Below are 21,340 nucleotides of genomic sequence, written 5' to 3'. Positions count from 1 at the left end.
TCTTGTTATTCCCAGATAAAAAGTTTTTTTTTAAAAAAGCTAAGTGAACATTTCCCATTTTTCCAAAGGAAAGTGAATTAACACCCCAAAATTGTCTCATTTGTTTGAAATCTGTTGACTTTGGACTTAGAGCCAATAGTTCTAAAGAAGAAGAAAAAAACTTCCCAATCTCTATACTTTCAATAAGTCCTCCTAAATACTACATATTTAGTTAAATAAAAACAATACAATTCATCAATATTAAAGTTTCATTAGATTCTGTATAACAATAAATTTTATTAGAACTCACCCCTACCACCACCCCTTGGAATTAAATGGTCTCAGATGAGTTTCCAGCAGATAAAAGAACTGAGGCCACATATCCTGCATTGTATGTATGTGTGTGTGTGTGTCTGTGTGCACACGCATGTTTATGTGTAAGACAATCTGTTCTTAAAGAGGCTTTCCCTTTTCGTCCTTCATAAATAACGAAATACCCCAAATCCAAATAACAAATCAATTTTTGAACTGCTTTGAAGATGAAAGAGAAAACTAAATTCTAAGTCATGGACTGTATATAAAAATAAAGTGAAATAGAGGAAGGTGTGTACCTAAGGCATCTCTTATTTTTTTCCTCTGGATGTTATTGTCTCAAATTACTTTAAGCATTGAAAGGGGGAAAAATGTTACGTTGGTGTCAGTAAATAAGACCGACACTCCTTCAGGAGTTTTCCTCCCTGAGATCTCTCATTTCTAGACTCTTACCAAACCTCTTAGCAAGTCATCCCCACCTCATCCCCACTTCAGGTAAGTCATCTAACATCTTTGGGTCTCAGTTTTCTTACCTGTAAAATGAAGGGGTTGGGTTAAGTGTGGGATGGAAAACTGGTAGCCCAAGGCCATCTTCTGAACCACAGACCTGTTTCTTAGCTCCACAAAATTGTATTTATTTAAAGTTATTTGCGGTGCATTTAGTATTCAAGATACTTCTCATAAAAACCTGGGTCTTGGGCTTCTCCTGACATATCATAACTCTGAGGCTCTGACACAGCAACAAGTCAGCAGTATGAAAGAACAGCTGTCTTCTGGCCCTGGGACCTGTCCTCCACTCCTCTCATTAGTTTCCTCTGTGGCCTCTGGAAGCATCTGAGTTCGCCACCCTTGCTATGCAGTGCCTTCCAGCTCTAATATTCACATTCTCAGTGTGATTGTTTACTAGTAAAAGAGAATTTTAATTTGCTTCCAGTGCACTGGACTTCCTGCAGAGGTCTTACATGTTAGTTTAAGCACAACCATTGTACGTTTGCTTTGTTGAAAGTTCCCGTACGAAACAAAAGAAAAATACATCTAATACTGAAATCACCATACCATAGTAGAGCCAGTATTCAGAAAAAATTAAAATTACTGCTGCCTAAAGTTGTTCTTCTAGAACAAGATCTTACTTTAAGGGCTATTTGGGTCAGACGGTGGGATCACTGTTGGCCGGATAACAACTCTTAACAGGAGATCATTGATTACATAATTTACATAATTTAAGAATTCAAAAATAAAATCCCAGTGGTCTTGTCTTACTCCTCACAGAAGCAATTTTAGAGTGGAAAAAAAAGGACAGAGCACTTAAGATGTTGGTGCTTATAATAAAATGTCAGACCCGGTCAAAATGGACCAAAATTATGTAAGACTGCACAAAGAAAAAAATTGTAATTTTCGAAAGTGGCATAATTTTTAGCCACTGGTGCCATGAGGAGAAAAACAGAGGGCTAAGTTGGTTTTGAAACTATTTGAAAACATGTTATTTTTATAGGAGTGGAGATTAGGCTTTACGTTCTTTGCTAAGAAGACACTGTGCCAGGTTCCCAGAGGTCCAGACCCTTCTTATTTTAGAAAGAAGTTTAACATTACTCTTTCTTTGGATGGAGAAAATGGGGGTACAAGCTATCATGCTGATGGACTTGACATTTAAAATGCCCTAGCATTTCATAACACAGCAACTTTTCTGTTTTTATTGCTCTAACCTCAAATCTAAATTTAAAACACGGCTGGAGATCTCAGGAATTACGAGGAAATTACCTCATTCCCTTTAAACTTTTTTAGACAGCGAAGTTCTTTCCATATATGGCAAACCAAGAAGGAAACAGAATCAAGTTACAGAACCAAGGAGCTGTCTAGACTTACCTGTTGTTTTGTTTGGGGCATGTCTACAGCCTATTAGTGAGCAAGACGGTCCCTGGCCACAGCTAGTTGGCCTCGGAGAGTGCCTCAGCTCTCCATCACTAAGAGGTCCATGAGGGAGCCTGGCCAGGGGCTCTGGCCACCAGAGGTGCCCAGTACTAGAGAAGCCACTTTCTTACGGACTTTGTATTGGTTCTCTGCACAGACAGGTCACCCACACAGGAGAGAGATGGGAAACAGAGGCAGGCTGTGGATCACAGTGGGGGGATCCAAGAGGAGGAAGCAATGGGTATGCGCTGCCACGGGGACATCGACCTACCAGCCTGGCTGGTGTGTGTCCAGAAGGCGCCAGTAGAAAATCTGCCTGTTGGAGGCCCGACTGTGAGGCTGTAGAGATGCTGCTTTGTTCTCTGCTCTTCCTCAAGCACCGTGAAAACAACCCCATCCACCTGGGCAAACGGAGCATCACCTGGAAAAGCCCCCAACCCCACGCCACCACCACTTTCTCGATAGAAGCTTTTTGTAACATTTAAAAAAAACAAAACAAAACAAAACAGAACATTCATGAATCACTAAGACATTTATTTCTACAAGGAACAGTTTTGAAGAATCAATCATCTCTATTAGGACATGGGTAATAAAACTCTTGAATCGATGAATCTGCAGAAATCAGCTGCTGACTAATGCAGTGCTCCTTGTAATCCATAAAAATTGAAATTTCTGGGCTTCCCTGGTGGCGCAGTGGTTGAGAGTCTGCCTGCCGATGCATGGGACAAGGGTTCGTGCCCCGGTCTGGGAGGATCCCACATGCCGCGGAGCGGCTGGGCCCGTGAGCCATGGCCGCTGAGCCTGCGCGTCCGGAGCCTGTGCTCCGCGGCGGGAGAGGCCACAGCAGTGAGAGGCCCGCGTACCACAAAAAAAAAAAAAAAAAAAAAAAATTGAAATTTCTTTTTTGGTATACTATGCTAACATCCCAAGGAAGATTCACAACCACTTCCATGAGCCACCAATATTAAGGAGAGACTTTGAGAAATGAAAGGAAAAAAAGAGAGAGAAAGGTGACATGATAGTGCTGATCATGGATACACCAAAAAGGTCACTCAATTACAAGTAAATATAAAATATTTGGATGGAGATACAGAGGTATCAGTAAAATGTACAGATAGAAGAGGCAATTATTAGGAAATCTGATATACAAAGCTAGACTGAAGAAAACTAGTAACTTTTTCACTTCCAGTAAGCTTTGCTTTAAGTATAACCTCATGTCAGTAAAACATAACCAAAAAATATTTTACAAGTACTTTAAAAACCATCAACCTCGTAGTGAACAAGCAGTGGTCGAGTTCATTCCTATCACCTGGGTGTTTCCTAGCCTAAACCATCACCCTTTTTTCTCTCTTTTTTTTTTTTTTTTTTTGGTTCTGCCATACAGTTCTCAGGATCTTAGTTCCCTGACCAGGGATCAAACCCGGGCCCTGGCAGTGAAAACGCAGAGTCCTAACCAGTGGACGGCCAGGGAATTCTCAACCGTCACCTTTGAATCGCATATATTGATACTTTATAGAGAAAATGCCACAAAAGTAGGCAAAAATGGGAATAACCTATCATAACACAAATATTGAAAAACAGGTCAGGTGGAGAGAATAAAATTAGGTTAAAAAAGGTTAAATTAGGTTAAAAAAGTCTTGAGTACACGCTAATGCACAGAGCAGCCTTTGCAGCTCTTAAACAGAAATCAACATAAATTAGAAAAGCAGACAATGATGACACTAAACATTTCAAGGTAAAGGTTGAATGAAAACAGAGAAAAACAAGTGATGAAAATTGGTGATAGAACATGCTTGACATAATTATTTAACAAATATATAAGGAAAATAACGGAATCATTCACAAAAGTGAATAGTAGTAACCAAACCAAAACAAAAACAAAGCAAACACACCAAGGACATCTGAAACAATGAGTGCTCTCATGGATTTCATAAGACTTGGTAAGTGAAGGAGAGGGATTATTACAACTCTCCTGGACATGACAAGAAGAAAGAGTGATGATTCACTTCTACAGATTTAACTGGGAAACTCAGAAACGTCATAACGTAAAAACCCAAACACATCTCCCTTCCCCGACGTCCATTTTTCTATTCCTAGTTTTCATCCATATTCTAACAAAGCCAGTGTCCTAATAGAGACTACTTATGGGCCTCTCCTGAACTCCACAAATGCCTTTCTTTCTAGTCTCTTCTTGGTTTTGTTATTTTGCTCCTTTTTGGGCTTATAATAAACGATTCACTTAAAACTCTGTCTAGTTAGAACAAAATGTTTCCACTTGTGCGGTGAGCCACGTGGAAATCGTCTTCGTCCTGTCTTTCTGAACCTGGGCACTGCCTCATAGCCTGACAGTCAGTCAATGGACGGATTGTAAATGGAAGTGACATGCACAACGGTCAGCCCTCACCCTCGCTGCTGAAGGTAGCTGAAGGGGGCTGAGTTCATTAAAAGTGGGAATTGTGAGTCAGGTGACTTGAGGCTGGGTCAGGCCTGGGCTAAGGAAGGTGGGCAAGGACATTTAATCTTCATAAGCCTGCTTCCTCCTTTGAAAGTGGCGAGGGTTTGATGAGATGACCTCTCAGATCCTTTCTGTCTTTAAAATCCTATTACTTTTCTATGAAAAATGCTCAGTTTCATAACTGGCACTTGAATTTCTACAAAAGCTGTGTGCAAAATAATCTCCCAGTCACTGACAGTATAAAGCAGCAACAGTATGAAGTGTCATCTGTCCCAACAGCTCAGGGGACATAAAGCAGCTAAAGAAAAGCATTTGCAAAGGTCCTTGTTGTTAAAAAAAAATAACAACTTAGGACTGAGTTTCAGAGGTAAGAAAACAAAACCATTCATGTTTTCAGAGGCAAAGGTCCAGGAGTAAAAACAAATTTCTATTTTAAAATGCAAATGTAATGTCACAGAGTCCAGGTAAACTTTTAAGGAAGGATCTGTAATTACTATTATTAGCATTAATAAAGTTCGTAGTATACCGGCTTTGAGCAAATTTAAAAACTAAACAGAAAGGTGGTACAAAATACATTAACCAGGTAACAAGCATTCATCAAATGTCCAGTCCTCAGGAAATGCCCGAGCCGGTGCATGTATGTGTTTGAAGGGGAGGAGGGATTTAAAATAGTTGGGCAGATAAGAGACATACCCACAAAAAGAGAATGCAGGGCTTCCCTGGTGGCGCAGCGGTTGAGAGTCTGCCTGACAATGCAGGGGACACGGGTTCGTGCCACGCTTCAGGAAGATCCCACATGCCGCGGAGCGGCTGGGCCCGTGAGCCATGGCCGTTGAGCCTGCGCGTCCGGAGCCTGTGCTCCGCAACGGGAGAGGCCACAACAGTGAGAGGCCCGCGTACCGCAAAAAAAAAAAGAGAATTCAAACAATGTCACTGAAAGAGCCTGGAACCAGAGATTGACAGGTCTGGTTTGAGTTTTGTCAGGGATGAGCCTTTTAAAACCTAAGAATGAGGAAGTGGAACACAAGTGGAGTAAGAAGTTCGGAAGAGAGGTTGCCTAGGAGCCGAGATGATCAGGTACAGCTTCCCAAAGAAGCTGAATCAGAGCACGCCTTGGGGAAGACATTGCTGGGTGGTTTGGTGGACCAGCTACAGAGCAAAGGGCTCGTGCTGGGCCTTCCTGGGAGTGAAGTCACAAGGAATGCCAGGCAAAGGTTCTAAAGTTGAAAGTGCATTCTGAGCTAGAAAGGGATGGAGGAAGGTGACGTGATGTCAGTGGTGAGATGTTCAAACAGCTCAATGAATGTGTGATGAGAATATCTGTATCTGTTTTTCAGATCTGCGCCACGACAGTGATCCTTAGAACGTTCTAAAGGACCACTATGTGCAAACCAGTTGGTGGGCAAAGATTTCCTTTAATCCAACTACAATATTTTCAAAAGGCTCTGCTGCAGTAGGATGAACTATCTCATGGTAGCTGAAATACACAAACAGAGCCTCAGAACCTGTGGCTTCCCTGCAACCTAAGTTTTTGGAAAACCCAACCATATTTCTTTAAAGTCTTGAGTACACGCTAATGCACAGAGCAGCCTTTGCAGCTCTTAAACAGAAATCAACATAAATTAGAAAAGCAGACAATGATGACACTAAACATTTCAAGGTAAAGGTTGAAGCAAAGAATATAGCTAGCCCGGTAATTTCCGGTTATGGTAAAAAAAAGTGATTTTAACACTGTCATGTCGTGCTCTCTAAGAGGGATAAGTGGTAACTACAAACCACTCAGAATGCTTTCACTGTGGTATCCCAGGCTGAGGAATCACATAACTTATTCAACTTATAAACTTTACTATATTTTTCAGGAATAATAAAGCCCTCTTAATTCAGTCTGTAAAAATGGGAATTCATGCAATTTAAACATAGCCTGAGTAACTAAGGAAACAAACTACCCAGTCATTCAAGCTACTTTAGTAGTGTCATTGACTGAGAAGGAATAACTAGGCTGTAATTCTTTCAGAATAATACATTGAAAATAACCTGTAATTAGTACCATTCTCGGAAGAAATGTGCGTTATTTAAAGTTTGCTACTAGTTAATAGTACAAACAAATAAAAAGACAAATTGCTTTCAAGTACTTTGGAAATAACTTCATCAGAATTTGCTTCCAATTAACATGTTAATTAAAATTATTCTTATCTTCTCATTAATGGAGGAAAATGCATCTGTCACAGGCAGTAAAAAATAATAAAACTGCAATGAAAATGTGTCAGGTCTACAACTAGAACTCCTCTTTAATTTAAAAAAGAGTCCTTTCCTTTTTTTTGAACAATGGGTGTAATGACTTTGGTTGGCTATAAAATGTGATCCTGGTACTTTGCTGTTGTTTTCTCTTAAGAGATAGGGGATCAGTCACCCCAGTCACCTGAAGAGAGATGTCCTGCAAATCCCCAAGGACACAGATGGAATACACCAACAGGTGGGAGAGGAAACCAACACCAAATGGTGCAAATTCTTTGGAAAACAGGCAACTTCTCAAACAGTTAAACACACAGCTCCCATAGGATCCAGCCATTCCACTCTTTGGTATTTTCCCAAGAGAAATGAAAGGATATGTCCGTACAAACTTGTACGTGAATGTTCACAGCACTTTTTATTTGTCATAGACAAAAACTAGAAACCACCCAAAGGTCCATTCACCAGGGAGTAGGGTATATCCATAAAATGGAACTCTACGCAGCCGCAAAAAGGAATGAGCTATTGACATACACGATATCACAGATGAATCACAAAATACTTATATGCTGACTGAAAGATGCCAGACAAAACTGAGTACACATTACATGATTCCTTTTACATTAGTTTTAGTAAATGCAAGCTAACTTATAGTGATAGAAATAAGATCAGTGGTTGCCAAGGAACAGAATGGGAAGGATTGCAAAGCAGCAAGAGGATACTTTTGCGGGTGAGAGATAGATGCATTACCTTGACTTTAAATGTGCAGTTAATTGTATGTCAATTCAACCTCAATGGAGCTATTTTTTTAAAAACTAAAGAATCAAAAGGAGGGAGAAGTAGGAGGGAGAAAAAAGGGGTGAGTTTCCAGAAGCAGAACAGGCTCAGCATGGAGGATCACAGACTCTGAGGGAAAGAAAACCTCACAGAAGGACCATGGAGAAAAAAGGGTGAAGTTATACTCCACTTAGGAAGAGGAGGAGGTTGAGGCAGTGGGCAACCCCCTTCCACTTGGTGATGGGGAGGCAGAAGAATGGTACTGTGACACACTAAGGTCCTGGAGAAGCAGGAGAAAGACAGAGGCTTGGGGCTGTGCTCAGAAGAGGGAAACGGGAAGAGAAGCTCCAGGTTTCCCTCAGGACTGTCGCTCAGGACTGTCCACGCCAGTTCCCACAGAGCAGGCAGGGAGAAGGGAATTGAGGATGAACGCGAACAGATGGGGGCAGGACTCACGTGACTTGGCACCCTGGTTCTAAATCTCACTCCTGGGTCGTGTGTGGCCCTTGAGTTTACCGGGGGCGTTCACACACCTGCAGGCCCAGGGCAGGACCATGAGAAAGACAGGGACACAGGATGGGGGCGGGGAGGGGTCTGGCCAACTGGAGGGGGCACTTCCAGGAGTAGTTCTGGTTGTTGGGTGAAACCTCTCCCCTCCCCCTCCGCCCCCACTCCTCCCCCAAAGAGTGCTTCAGGCACAAGGGAGCTCCTGGGGATAAGGCAGTGGAATAAAGTGACCTCGCTGCCCTCAGGGCTCTGATGGCAAGGTGAGGGCTTGGGACGTTGAGGAGGGGGTGGGCTGCGTGAGGCGAGGCAGGTTTGTGATGGAGCAGCCCTGAGAAGACAGCAGGAAGTCAGGCCACCAGAGCTTCCTTCAAGACTCCCCAGGCACCTCCTGCTCTGACTCCAAAGGTGGTTCCCAGGAGCCTCCAAGCTCATCCCCCCTCCACTGGCACCAAGGGAGAGATGAGTTGCTTACAACTTCCCAAGGTAAAGGTCAGCCCTAGGTTTTAAGTCCTACCCAAACGTTGTGTGTTTTTAAATGTGCCTCTAAATCTTTCCTGGACTAGAGACAGCTGATCGTCAACACATCCTTGCAATCTCAGGCTTTCGTTTACAGTGTATCACTGTAGCCAAGAGGAAGACAGGGGCGTTGGACAGGGATGGGGAGGCTGTCGCTGCTTTGCTGGGCAGAGCTCAATGTGTTTCCATTCAGACCAAACCAAACCAAACCCTGTCTGTGAGAAGAGACTCGTAAAGTCATGGGGTTTTATTTCCTCGTTTACTTCTGTCCTTAACATTAAGGAAATCCAAGAGAGGACCTGTCATTAGGAAACCCTTTAAGTTATTTCAGGAAGGTGGAAGCTCTTTCCTTTCCTTTTGTTTCGACTAATTTTGAGCATCAAAAGGAGAAAACCTAGTGTGGCATCACAAGGAAGGACAAAAGCCCTTTCGTAGTTTTCTTACTGGGATCTTTGGCAAATCTCTTAACCTCTCTAGGCCTCAGTTTTCTCAACTGTACAATAAGGGGGCTGGCTTAGGTCTGGGCCGTGTGAGTCTTATAAACACTTCATTTATTCAGTATCTGAGAACCTACTACTTCTCAGACACTATCGCAGGCACTAGGTTCCAGCAATTAAACGACGCAGGCAAGACCCCTGCACTCCAATTCGATTCTAGAGAACCAAAAATGAAGGAGAACTGAACATGATAATGTCAGGCAGTGAGAAGCACTAAGAAAATACACGAGGAGCGCCTTGGTAGGTGGTGGAGTGCCTTACTCTGTATTAGGGAGGGGGGCCAGGGACAGCCTCTCTCAGGAGGTGAGTTGAGCACAGTCTGGGATGATGAGGAGGAACCAGCCACTGGATTCCAAGCAGAGGTAACAGCACAAGCAAAAGTCATGTGGTGGTGGGCTTCCCTGGTGGCGCAGTGGTTGGGAGTCCACCTGCCAATGCAGGGGACGCGGGTTCGTGCCCCCGTCCGGGAGGATCCCACATGCCGCAGAGCGGCTGGGCCCGTGAGCCATGGCCGCTGAGCCTACGCGTCCGGAGCACAGGCTCCGCAACAGGAGAGGCCACAGCAGTGAGAAGCCCGTGTACCGCAAAAAAGAAAAAAAGTCATGTGGTGGGAATAACTTATTTGGGTCTCTTCACAGGTGAAGGAGCTGTATCTGCCTTTTTCATTTTATACCCCTCCTCCCAGTACTATGTATTAATTTCACTTAAATGTATTTACACACAACTTTTTAAGGAGGAGCAAAAATGTCACTCGATTTGAGCAACTCCTTCAGGACAGACTTCTTCTTTTGCACCAACTCCTTTGTTACTCTCAAACTTCTGTCCTCAGGGTTATAAATTCTTGCACTTATTCCAGGCAGGAGTAAACAAGATTTTAACCAGTGTTTTCCAAACTTTTATGACAGGGACCCACAGTGGGAAAGAAATCTTACACTGTAACCCAATGTCTACATAAAACTGAAACAAAACTTTCTAAAAAAAACAATCTTACTGTGACTACCTGCAACACACTGCAGTGCATTCTATCTTATTTTTTAAAAAGTGATAAGGTGATTTCATGGGGAACTTGCAGTTTGAAAAACACTATTCTAAACTAACAGCAGCTAGTAATTTTGTTCCAATACAAACCAAAATACGGAAAATTTCAATACTAAACAACCTCACAGGCTACTTCCTTCTGCTGTTTTTTTTTGTACATATACTTACTTCGAATCAATGGAACCCAAATTTCGGTGTGACTTGTGGAGGAAATGCCCAGGGGGGAGATTTTCAGGAGGGCGAGGGAAGGAGAGGGGAGGAATCCACAATGCAAACTGTTCGCTAGGTGAGGAGACAAGACACCCTCAGGTTTCAAAGATGGCCCAAGAAGGAAAGATTCAGTCTCTACAACAATAAGGAAGAAGATGTGTGTGTGTGTTTTGGGGTAGGCTGGTCTGTTAGGTTAGCCATTAACTTGTAAGTTCCTGGGGGGGGGGGGGGCGGGGAGTCAATCTGCATCCCTACCTCGCTTACCATAATTCCAGGCCCACGTGGTCAGATGTGTAACTGCAGCACTGAGAATCACACCTTGAATTTAGCACAGAACACATGGGTGCTCAAGAACTTTTTGAATAACGCAACTCATTGTCATCATCAAACCCTAACTTTGCATGTATACCCAATCATTACATTTTCCTGGAATGTAAAAATGTCAGGCCATAGTAAAAGAATCTTATGTATCTTCAAGTCACTGTTTAAGTCCAGGGAGCTTAATCAGGTATTTTTCTCAGCACTAGGTGGGAAAAGCATGTTTTGAATTGCAAGGTACAAGACAGAGTACTGGCTGTAATGGAAAGATTCCATGTCTGCGAGTGGCCGTGGTAAACAGCTGGTATTAAAATGAGTGTGTTAATTTAATAGGTAGTTTCTCAAGGGACACTAACCAGTGGGCTCTGTCAGGCAAGGGCTCTCTCTGATAGAAACCGTGCCAATTAACTGTCCTTACCCTTTAAGTCAGAAGTGCATGCACCCAATTTCCAGTAGCCCCAGGGCCCTGGAGCCGAAAAATTACACCTGCAAGCAAGCATTCTCCCACACTGCCACACGCAGAAAGCAGCTCATTTAAACTGTATGCCCTTCAGCCCCATTTAGGATCCGTTCATTAATGATTTCAAATTACAACTGTTGCTTTATCTCAAAACAGTGATAAATAGGGGAGCTACATTCATGATGCTTTTCTTAAGTCATTTATCTGCTCTCCTCTCAGGGGCAAAAAAGATGTTGAGACAAGTGTGGACCTGCCAGAGCTTCTTATTATAGATGTATCCCTCCTTCCCTCTCTCTCTCTTTTCCACTCCAGCACCCTTCCCTCTCTCCGTTTCCTGAACTGAGGCACAAGCCTCCGGTAAGGAACTGCTTATCAAAACTAGGAGGGATTCAGTGGAGAGGGGGTGAGTCAGCCCACAGAGGAAAGAACCACTCCCTCATCCTAGCAGGTCAATTCACCCGTTCCCTCAGGTCAACAATAGATCGGGTTTCAGAAAGGAAAAAATCTCAGAGGAGGGCGGTCAACCCCTTACAATTCAGGAGCATCCGCTCAAACGCCAAGAGGAACAATCCCTGCTGCCTCACCGGAGGTGTGGGCAGGCGAATGCGTGCTTGTGCGCAGGGACAGCCTGTATATGGACGAGACATTAGTGGCAACGAAGGGACACCCACCACGGCTGACAAAGCCACAACTATTACGACCTGAAATATCACCCACACACAGGCCACCGACTTCGGTGCCAAAATCTCCCCGGATTTATTTTCAGGCAAGTGACTCACAACCTCGTCTCCATAAGTAATTCCATTAAAATGAGTCTCTGGTTCCACTAACCCGACTTTCCGCTGCCCTCTGGCTCCCCCTCCCTCCTCTCCGCCCATCCTGCAAACCCAGACAGCTCAGAGACTGAGCAACGGTACCCCAGGGGAGCATAAGTCAGGCTCTCCTGCCCGGCACCCACCCTCGGGGCAGGATGAATGGGGCCGCCGCTGGGCGGGAGCGCGGGTAGGGCGCGTGCGGGCTGTGCGCGGGGTGCGTACGTGTGTGCGCGCGTGGGCACGCACCCCGGGCAACTTACCGAGGTGGAGTTGGTCCTCGCCTGGCCCTGGTTCCGCACCTCCTGCTCCCGGAACTGCAGCCCAGCCAGATGCTTCTCCAGAGCCTCCCAGTCCATAGGGGGCACCGGGGGCTCCTCCGGGACGCACGTCCCGCTGTCCGTGGGCTGAAGACAGAGGCTCCCGGCCGCCGGGCCCCGGCCACCGCGCCGGCCCCCAGCCGGCTGAGGCTTCTGGACCGCCCGGCGGGGGCCCCGGGAGCCGCTCGGCCGGCTGGCCACCACCACGTTGCCATTGTGCCTGAGGTCCTGGGGGTCGTGCGGGTGGAGGTTGCCGTTGGGCACGGGGGGCGGCATGGCGGTGGTGGCGCCCCTGCCGCCGCCGCTGCGGGTCCTGGCGCTCACGTCCCCCGGCTCCTGGGCAGGACAGCGGTCATCCCGGTACCCTCGCTCGCTGCGCTCCTCCTCGTCTTCCTTCTCCGCGTCCTCCTCCGGCGCCCACTCATCAATCACCTTCTTCTGGTAGACCGGGAAGGGCTCCTCATAGCCCTCCAGGGCAGACACCAAGTCCAGGCTGCCCCCCGGCGACGGCGAGGATTTGCACTCGGAGCAAGGGGTCACTTTGGTGGAGTTGGACTGCGAACTGGCGCGGCTACTGCTGCTGCTGCTGCCGGCGTCACTGCCTAGATCCATCCCATCCTCTCGGTAATCCTGGGGGGAGGAGGCAGAAAGAGTGAGCCGCCGGGCCGAGCCTGCTCCGGCCGCCGCCCGTCGCCCGCCGCGAACGCCCCGGCCCAGAGCCCCGCGCCCGCCTGGCTGGAGGTGCGCCCCCCAAAGAGGCCTGCGGCGGGGGAGCCGGCACCAGCCTGAGGCTTTCCTCATCCCATCCCCTCCCCTGCGACAGGCAGACTTCCTCCGGGTAACTAACCCTCAAATCAGCAAAGGGGGTGCCCAGCCACCGGCACGTAGACTTTCCATAAGAGGGACCCCGGGGCGCGCATGGACTTTGTTTTAACCATTTTGCGCCGGGCGCGCCCCCGCACCCCGCCCCAGGGATTCTCCGAGAACCAGACACTTTCCCAGAGAATTATAATTCCCTGGGGGCGGGGACCGAGAAGAGGGTGGGCGGCTACTAAATTCGCACCTAGCGCAGGGCGCCGAGACCACCCCCTACCCGGCCCCGCCCCGCCCCCGCCGGCGGCCGGGAGCCCGGCTCCGCTGGCGAGCCGAGCTTTACTTTCTAAGGAACCGCAGGCAGCTCGGAGGTCTCACTCCCGCCTCCGCGCCTCCCCGGCCGGCCCCTTCTCGGCTCGCCAGAAGGCTCGGGGTGGGGGCCGCTCTCGGCTCCCGCCGGGCAGGGTGGCCCCCGCGGCCCCCAAAGGTGTGCGGGGCCGGGGCGCGGCGGCCGTAGCTGCAGGCGCCGCCGCCGCCCTGGGGGAGGGAGGACGCGCCCTGCCGGCACGGAGCCGGTCCCGCCACCGAGCATGCCCAGAGGCTGCCGGGCGCGGCGCAGTCCGCTCTCCCGGCTTTCTCGGAAGCAGGCTGGGGTGGGAGGCCGGGCGGGGATCGCGTTGGAGGGGCCGGGAAAAGGCCCGAGGGAAGGAGACTCGGGGCTTTAGGGGCGCAGACAGGACCACTTAGTAGGGGCGGCGCCCTGGGGAGGGTGGTGAATTTTAACCCCCAGACACACTCATATTTCCTGGGAGAGCCTCAAGCCCTCTCTGCGGGGCTCATTACCCCGCCTAAACCCCCGCACATCCCAAAGCGCAGGCCCGGTGCCTCCCAAACCCGCGCGGAAGTCCCCAAGTGACCCCTTGCAGGACCTCCCTCCCGCTACATGCGCACATACACAAGCCCATGTGGGAGTCCGAGTGACGTGTGCTTGGTGGTCATGCACCATCATTTCCCTTCCACCTTCCTCCTCGCCGCTTCCTCTCCCTCCACCGCCCAGCTCCAGTCGCCTGGCCGTCTCCCCTTGTAAGTTCAGGTTGTGGGTGGAACCTGTTGCGTTAGCTCACGTTTTCTTTCCCCTCCCGGCTGCACGCCGAGGATGACCTATGAGAGGTGTGTGTATGAGGAATGGAGGAGTGTGAGATGGGATTGCTGTCTGGCATGGAGGTGGGGAATCTGAGCTAAAGGTTTGGGCGAGCTTCCAAAGTCCCCTTTGGCCACCTCCAATCAAGGGGACATTAAAGGAGGGGAAGAGGTGGGTGTCAGGTCACAAGCTCCTGGCACAGACGCTGGCTTGGCTTCCTAAATTTTTCAGGGAACCGAGTCGAAAAAAACCTCTGCTGGATTTTTCAAAACACAGCGCCGGCCTTAGTTTGGCAGCTCGTCCTCTTTAGGAACAAGGTTCCATGAAGGGAAAGATAACCAACGCTTGGAAAACGGATATGGGTCACAGAGCACCTTTTAAGGATTAAGACTTTACTGTGAAGAAACTGTTACCCAACCCTGGGGAAGTAGGAAATGCCCTCTTCTCTGATTATGAAAAACAGCACTTAGAAGTTAAATGTCCTCCCACAGGCAAAAAAAGATAAATATGTGTGGTGATGGATGTAACTAGATGGGGGGAATCCTTCCACAACATATGTGTGTGTGTGTGTATGTATATATATTTTTCACCATAGTGGACACTTTAAATATCTTACAATTTTATATGTCAATTATATTTCAATAAAGCCAAAAAAAATTTTTTAAGAAAAAGAAGAAAAAAATATCTGCTTAATTTTACTACAGATTGGGGAAAACCAGTTTCCTTGAACTTCCAGATTTGGGTCTGTTACTGATTATTCCCAGTGAATTCTAGTCTGGACCAGGCCACCACCCTGGCTTGGCACCCTCCAGATGGAGGAATGGGGGAATGCTTGGAATTGTTTAGTAGGGAGTGGCTGCCACCCTGACATTTCTTCTAGGTCCTAAATGGGAGAGACCCTTTGTTTAAGTGATTTCTGTGAAGTGCGACCCTTTCCTCTCTTAGGTAGGCTTGAGCCAGGGAAGATAAACTAATCTTTTAACTTGTCTGGAAGCAGCTATCTTATGAGTAACAGGAAAGGAGGCCTTCTGGTCTGGCCCCTTTACAGCCCTTCTATAAAACAGGACCGATTATGACTTAAAATATCTTTTATGGTGACATCTGTAAACAGCCTGCCCCGTGCTCCAAATATGGTTTGATTTTGAGGTTGCTGTGGAGCCCTGGGTCAGCTGGCTGCCCGCCTGTGGAGTAGAGGTGGCCCTGTGAGTGTTCAGAGATATGGGAAGAAAGCATTGGGTGCGTCCTGGGAACTAGATAGCTGCTTTTCAAGTCACCATGTGACTTGGCAAGGCTTAGGTCAGAAAAAGCTCCCTGCTCTGTGGCAGGACAGAGGTAGACAGACAAGTATTGATCAGCTGGGGTGATAAGTGAGAGTTGTGGTCTCCGTCCAATTTTCAAGTATCAGTACCTCCTCAGCCAGCCACCCAGACTCCCTCCTGGGCTCTGGTTCAGCCCTTTGCTGCCCAGATGGTCTGTGTTCAGGGAATGCAAAATGACGCCTTAGAAAAACATTTGGCAAGGTAAATCCACTGCCAAAAATGCATGGCATTTCAAAGCCAAATAGAAACATCTTTGAGTTATCTGTCCTTTTAAATTATTTTCTGACCAGATATTCTGGATCAGATGGGAGAGTGCCAGGTTTCCTTTCTTTTCTTTTCTCTTTATGCAAGGTGCCTGGCTAGCCCAGTTCGCGTTCTGTTTCCAGCTTTCCATCTCCTGCCAAGAACCGTCCCACTTTGGAACAGGAAGCCCTGCCAACTGCTAGGCCAGCAACAGTCTACAGATATGTCCAGCGGGATGGAGAGATGATTTGCAAAGTGATTGAAAGGCCCTGTCTTCCTGTTTACAGGAACAGGTCCTCAAGTCAGGGGCTTGGGGCTTACAGACTTAGATGTGTCCCCTGCAAACTCTGTAAATTAGATGTCAGACATGTGAGTCAGATGGGTGTCATCCCAGACTAGCACCTTTCCCCATCAGTCACCAGGGTCCTGTCCCTCTCAATACCCACTGTCCCCACCCTAGTCTAGACCACCACTGTGTCCTGAAATTACTAAACAGTCTCCCTACTCTCTCTGCCCATTCTCTGCAAGCAGCCAGAGTGCCTTTCTAAAATGCAAATCTGAGCAAGTCTCCCCTTCCTTCCTTAACCAACCGCCACCCCACGCCTCCTCCTACACCAGGGCTCCTCACTGCCCTTAAAGGAACTGCTTCCTGCCCAACCTCCCCCAACTTCTTTTGGTTAATTTCTACTCATCCTTTAAGTCTCAGCTTCAATGCCACCTCCTCCTGGAAGGCTTCCCTGATTCTTCGTACCCACACAAAGGGGATCATGTGACTTTCCTGTGTTCCCATGACACTCACTGAACTTATCACATATGCTGAATCCAGGTTGCTGTTTAATTTCTTATCTTCTTTACTAGACTCAAGAAATCCATTTTATATCAAGACCCAGGTCACACATACATATAAAAAAATTTTAAAAGTTTCCTAAAACTCTTATTTTGTAAAATTCTATCCTAAGTCATTGAAAACAAAATGTGGTCACACTTCACCACTGACTTCACAAGCCTTAAATGGGTCAGGGTTCCTAGTATGAAAAAGTACTCTAAATTCCATGAAGGAAGGGGCCATTTCTATCTTGTTCATGGTAATTGGAACGGAATAGGAACTTGATATTTGTTGCTGGAATTATTAATAGTAACATTTAATCCTCAAAAAACCCTATATATAAAAAAATAGTATCTCCATCAATAGGTAAGGAAGCTGAAGACAGTAAGGTTAAGTAACTAATGTCAAAGCCGGGTGGCAGAGCCAGGATTTGAACCAGGTAGATGGGCTTCAGTATCCTTGCTCTCAGTCATTGAGCTAAGAGCTCAGCATCCCTTGGTCCAGATGCATACAGATGTACTGACTAAGCAAAAATATCAGACAGGGTCTCCTTGCAGCAACCTCAATGAGTTCTCTGTCTCCTGCCCTGCAGAGCCTCCTTGGGCAGTATTTATGTCTATGCAGAGGAAAAGGCAGCTGGCAAGAGCAGCTGTTCCCCTCTGCTCATAGGTTCTCCAGTCAACCTCCTCAATTGTCAACAAGTTCAGCAATAATCAGCAAGTTGAGGGATTTCATTGTCTAAAGGAAGAGTATAGACACCTCAGAAAATGAATTTCACATTGTTATGAATTAGATGCCTTAAGTTCCCCGCAAAACAAATCCTTTAAGAAGGTAGCCACCCTGAGATTGGGGTATTCATTTTGACATGGAAAGGAAACTGTCTGGAATAACAGCCTAAAGGTATGGATGAGATCATCTTCCTTAGGGGTCAGTGCTATTTATAGGATTTTAATCTGTAAAGGCAACATTTGAGAAAAGGCATGAATGAAATATTTATATCATAAAGAGTAAGAAGAAGTGGGGAAAAGATTTATTATATTTGCTGAAGGAAACAATAGCGAAGATCAATAAAACTAAAAGCTGGTTCTTTGAGAAGATAAACAAAATTGATAAACCATTAGCCAGACTCATCAAGAAAAAAAGGGAGAAGACTCAAACCAATAGAATTAGAAATGAAAAAGGAGAAGTAACAACTGACACTGCAGAAATAAAAAAGATCATGAGAGATTACTACAAGCAACTCTATGCCAATAAACTGGACAACCTGGAACAAATGGACAAATTCTTAGAAAAGCACAACCTTCTGAGACTGAACCTGGAAGAAACAGAAAATATGAACAGACCAATCACAAGCACTGAAATTGAAACTGTGATTAAAAATCTTCCAACAAACAAAAGCCCAGGACCAGATGGCTTCACAGGTGAATACTATCAAACATTTAGAGAAGAGCTAACACCTATCCTTCTCAAGCTCTTCCAAAATATAGCAGAGGGAGGAACACTCCCAAACTCATCCTACAAGGCCACCATCACCCTGATACCAAAACCAGACAAGGATGTCACAAAGAAAGAATACTACAGGTCAATATCAGTGATGAACATAGATGCAAAAATCCTCAACAAAATACTAGCAAACAGAATCCAACAGCACATTAAAAGGATCATACACCATGATCAAGTGGGGCTTATTCCAGGAATGCAAGGATTCTTCAATATATGCAAATCAATCAGTGTGATAAACCAAAGTAACAAATTGAAGGAGAAAAATCATGTGATCATCTCAATAGATGCAGAAAAAGCTTTTGACAAAATTCAACACCCGTTTATGATAAAAACCCTCCAGAAGTAGGCATAGAAGGAACTTACCTCAACATAATAAAGGCCATATATGACAAAGCCACAGCCAACATCCTTCTCAATGGTGAAAAACTGAAACCATTTCCACTAAGATCAGGAACAAGACAAGGTTGTCCACTCTCACCACTATTATTCAACATAGTTTTGGAAGTTTTAGTCACAGCAATCAGAGAAGAAAAAGAAGTGAAAGGAACCCAAATCGGAAAAGAAAAGTAAAGCTGTCACTGTTTGCAGATGACATGATACTATACATAGAGAATCCTAAAGATGCTACCAGAAAACTACTAGAGCTGATCAATGAATTTGGTAAAGTAGCAGGATACAAAATTAAGAGAAATCTCTTGCATTCCTATACACTAATGATGAAAAATCTGAAAGAGAAATTAAGGAAACACTCCCATTTACCACTGCAACAAAAAGAATAAAATACCTAGGAATAAACCTACCAAAGGAGACAAAAGACCAGTAGGCAGAAAACTATAAGACACTGATGAAAGAAATTAAAGATGATACCAACAGATGGAGAGATATACCATGTTTTTGGATTGGAAGAATCAACATTGTGAAAATGACTGTACTACCCAAAGCAATCTACAGATTCAATGCAATCCCTATCAAACTACCAATGGCATTTTTCACAGCACTAGAACAAAAAATTTCACAATTTGTATGGAAACACAAAAGACCCCGAATAGCCAAAGCAATCTTGAGAAAGAAAAATGGAGCTGGAGGAATCCGGCTCCCTGACTTCAGACTATACTACAAAGCTACAGTAATCAAGACAGTATGGTACTGGAATCAAACAAAAACAGAAATATAGATCATTGGAACAGGGTAGAAAGCCTAGAGATAAACTGACACACATATGGTCACCTTATTTTTGATAAAGGAGGCAAGAATATACAATGGAGAAAAGACAGCCTGTTCAATAAGTGGTGCTGGGAAAACTGGACAGCTACATGTAAAAGAATGAAATAACAACACCCCCTAACACCATACACAAAAATAAACTCCAAATGGATTAAAGACCTAAATGTAAGGCCAGACACTATCAAACTCTTAGAGGAAAACACAGGCAGAACACTCTATGACATAAATCACAGCAAGATCCTTTTTGACCCACCTCCTAGAGAAATGGAAATAAAACCAAAAATAAACAAATGGGACCTAATGAAACTTAAAACTTTTGCACAGCGAAGGAAACCATAAACAAGACGAAAAGACAACCCTCAGAATGGGAGAAAATATTTGCAAATGAAGCAACTGACAAAGGATTAATCTCCAAAATTTACAAGCAGCTCATGCAGCTCAATACCAAAAAACCAAACAACCCAATCCAAAAATGGGCAAAAGACCTAAATAGACATTTCTCCAAAGAAGATATACAGACTGCCAACAAACACATGAAAGGATGCTCAACATCACTAATTATTAGAGAAATGTCAATCAAAACTACAATGAGGTATCACCTCACACCAGTCAGAATGGCCATCATCAAAAAATCTACAAACAATAAATGCTAGAGAAGGTGTGGAGAAAAGGGAACCCACTCGCACTGTTGGTGGGAATGTAAATTGATACAGCCACTATGGAGAACAGTATGGAGGTTCCTTAAAGAACTACAAATAGAACTACCATACGACCCAGCAATCCCTCTACTAGGCATATACCCTGAGAAAACCATAATTCAAACAGAGTCATGTACCACAATGTTCAGTGCAGCTCTATTTACAATAGCCAGGACATGGAAGCAACCTAAGTGTCCATCAACAGATGAATGGATAAGGAAGATGTGGCATATATATACAATGGAATATTACTCAGCCATAAAAAGAAATGAAATTTATTTATTTGTAGTGTGGTGGATGGACCTAGAGTCTGTCATACAGAGTGAAGTAAGTCAGAAAGAGAAAAACAAATACCATATGCTAACACACATATATGGAATCTAAAAAAAAACTAAAAAAGGTTCTGAAGTACCTAGCGGCAGGACAGGAATAAAGACGCAGACGTAGAGAATGGACTTGAGGACATGGGGAGGGGGAAGGGCAAGCTGGGACGAAGTGAGAGAGTGGCATGGACATATATACACTACCAAATGTAAAATAGATAACTAGTGGGAAGCAGCGCATAGCACAGGGAGATCAGCTCGGTGCTTTGTGACCACCTAGAAGGCTGGGATAGGGAGGGTGGGAGGGAGATGCAAGAGGGAGGAGATATGGGAATATATGTATATGTATAGCTGATTCACTTTGTTATACAGCAGAAACTAACACACCATTGTAAAGCAATTATACTCCAATAAAGATGTTAAAAAAAAAAGATTTACTATATTTGCAAAATTCCCAAACGAATTCTCAAGATATTAGCCCTAACACTGAACCTTTTTTTGTGGCATTTAGAGTAATAAAGAAAGGCTCGCAGAGGGGTGTGTATTTTATCTTTATTACATGAATTACATGCAAGTCACACGCAGTACACAGATGCTCTCCTATTTCATCACCTGAGTGTAACTACATGGGAATATTTAATAGCACTATGGGGTGAAGTGTCCCTGATATAGAACATCTGGGCTTTCTTTCCAGCCCTGTCTCTAACCGCCATTGTGACCTCAGTTTCCTCATGAAGGGGCTGGATTTCATCATCAGGGTGTTAAGCAAACAGTAAGAATTAATTGAATGAATGAATAAGTGAATGCACTGAAAGCCTTCTTCTAGCTTAAAAACCCTTTGGAAATGTCTCTGTGTCATTTTATCACTTTCTTTCTTGGGAGATACAAAGTTGGTTCCTCTACTAGTTCAAA

The 21,340-nt window shown here is 45.3% G+C and overlaps 1 protein-coding gene across 5 annotated transcripts in view; it reads right to left on the bottom strand.

The window, feature by feature from the left end:
• Positions 1-13,799, bottom strand: part of SCHIP1 (schwannomin interacting protein 1) — a 125,142-nt gene extending 111,343 nt beyond the window's left edge. For 3 of the 5 annotated variants that reach the window (XM_079921288.1, XM_079921284.1, XM_079921283.1), the window contains exon 1: positions 12,282-12,986. In XM_079921288.1, the coding sequence (XP_079777414.1) occupies positions 12,282-12,950 (669 nt within the window). In that variant the 5' untranslated portion in view covers positions 12,951-12,986. Of the gene's footprint in view, positions 1-12,281; positions 12,987-13,185 lie in introns of those variants that run through there. The other 2 variants (XM_079921285.1, XM_079921289.1) reach the window with 2 other exon arrangements.
• Between the last annotated feature and the right edge of the window lie 7,541 nt (positions 13,800-21,340).

Source organism: Stenella coeruleoalba (genome assembly GCF_951394435.1).
Source record: "Stenella coeruleoalba genome assembly, chromosome: 5".
NCBI classification, from domain to species: Eukaryota; Metazoa; Chordata; class Mammalia; order Artiodactyla; family Delphinidae; genus Stenella; species Stenella coeruleoalba.
Note: the sequence above shows the minus strand (reverse complement) of the source record. Positions and strands in the feature narration are given on the sequence as shown.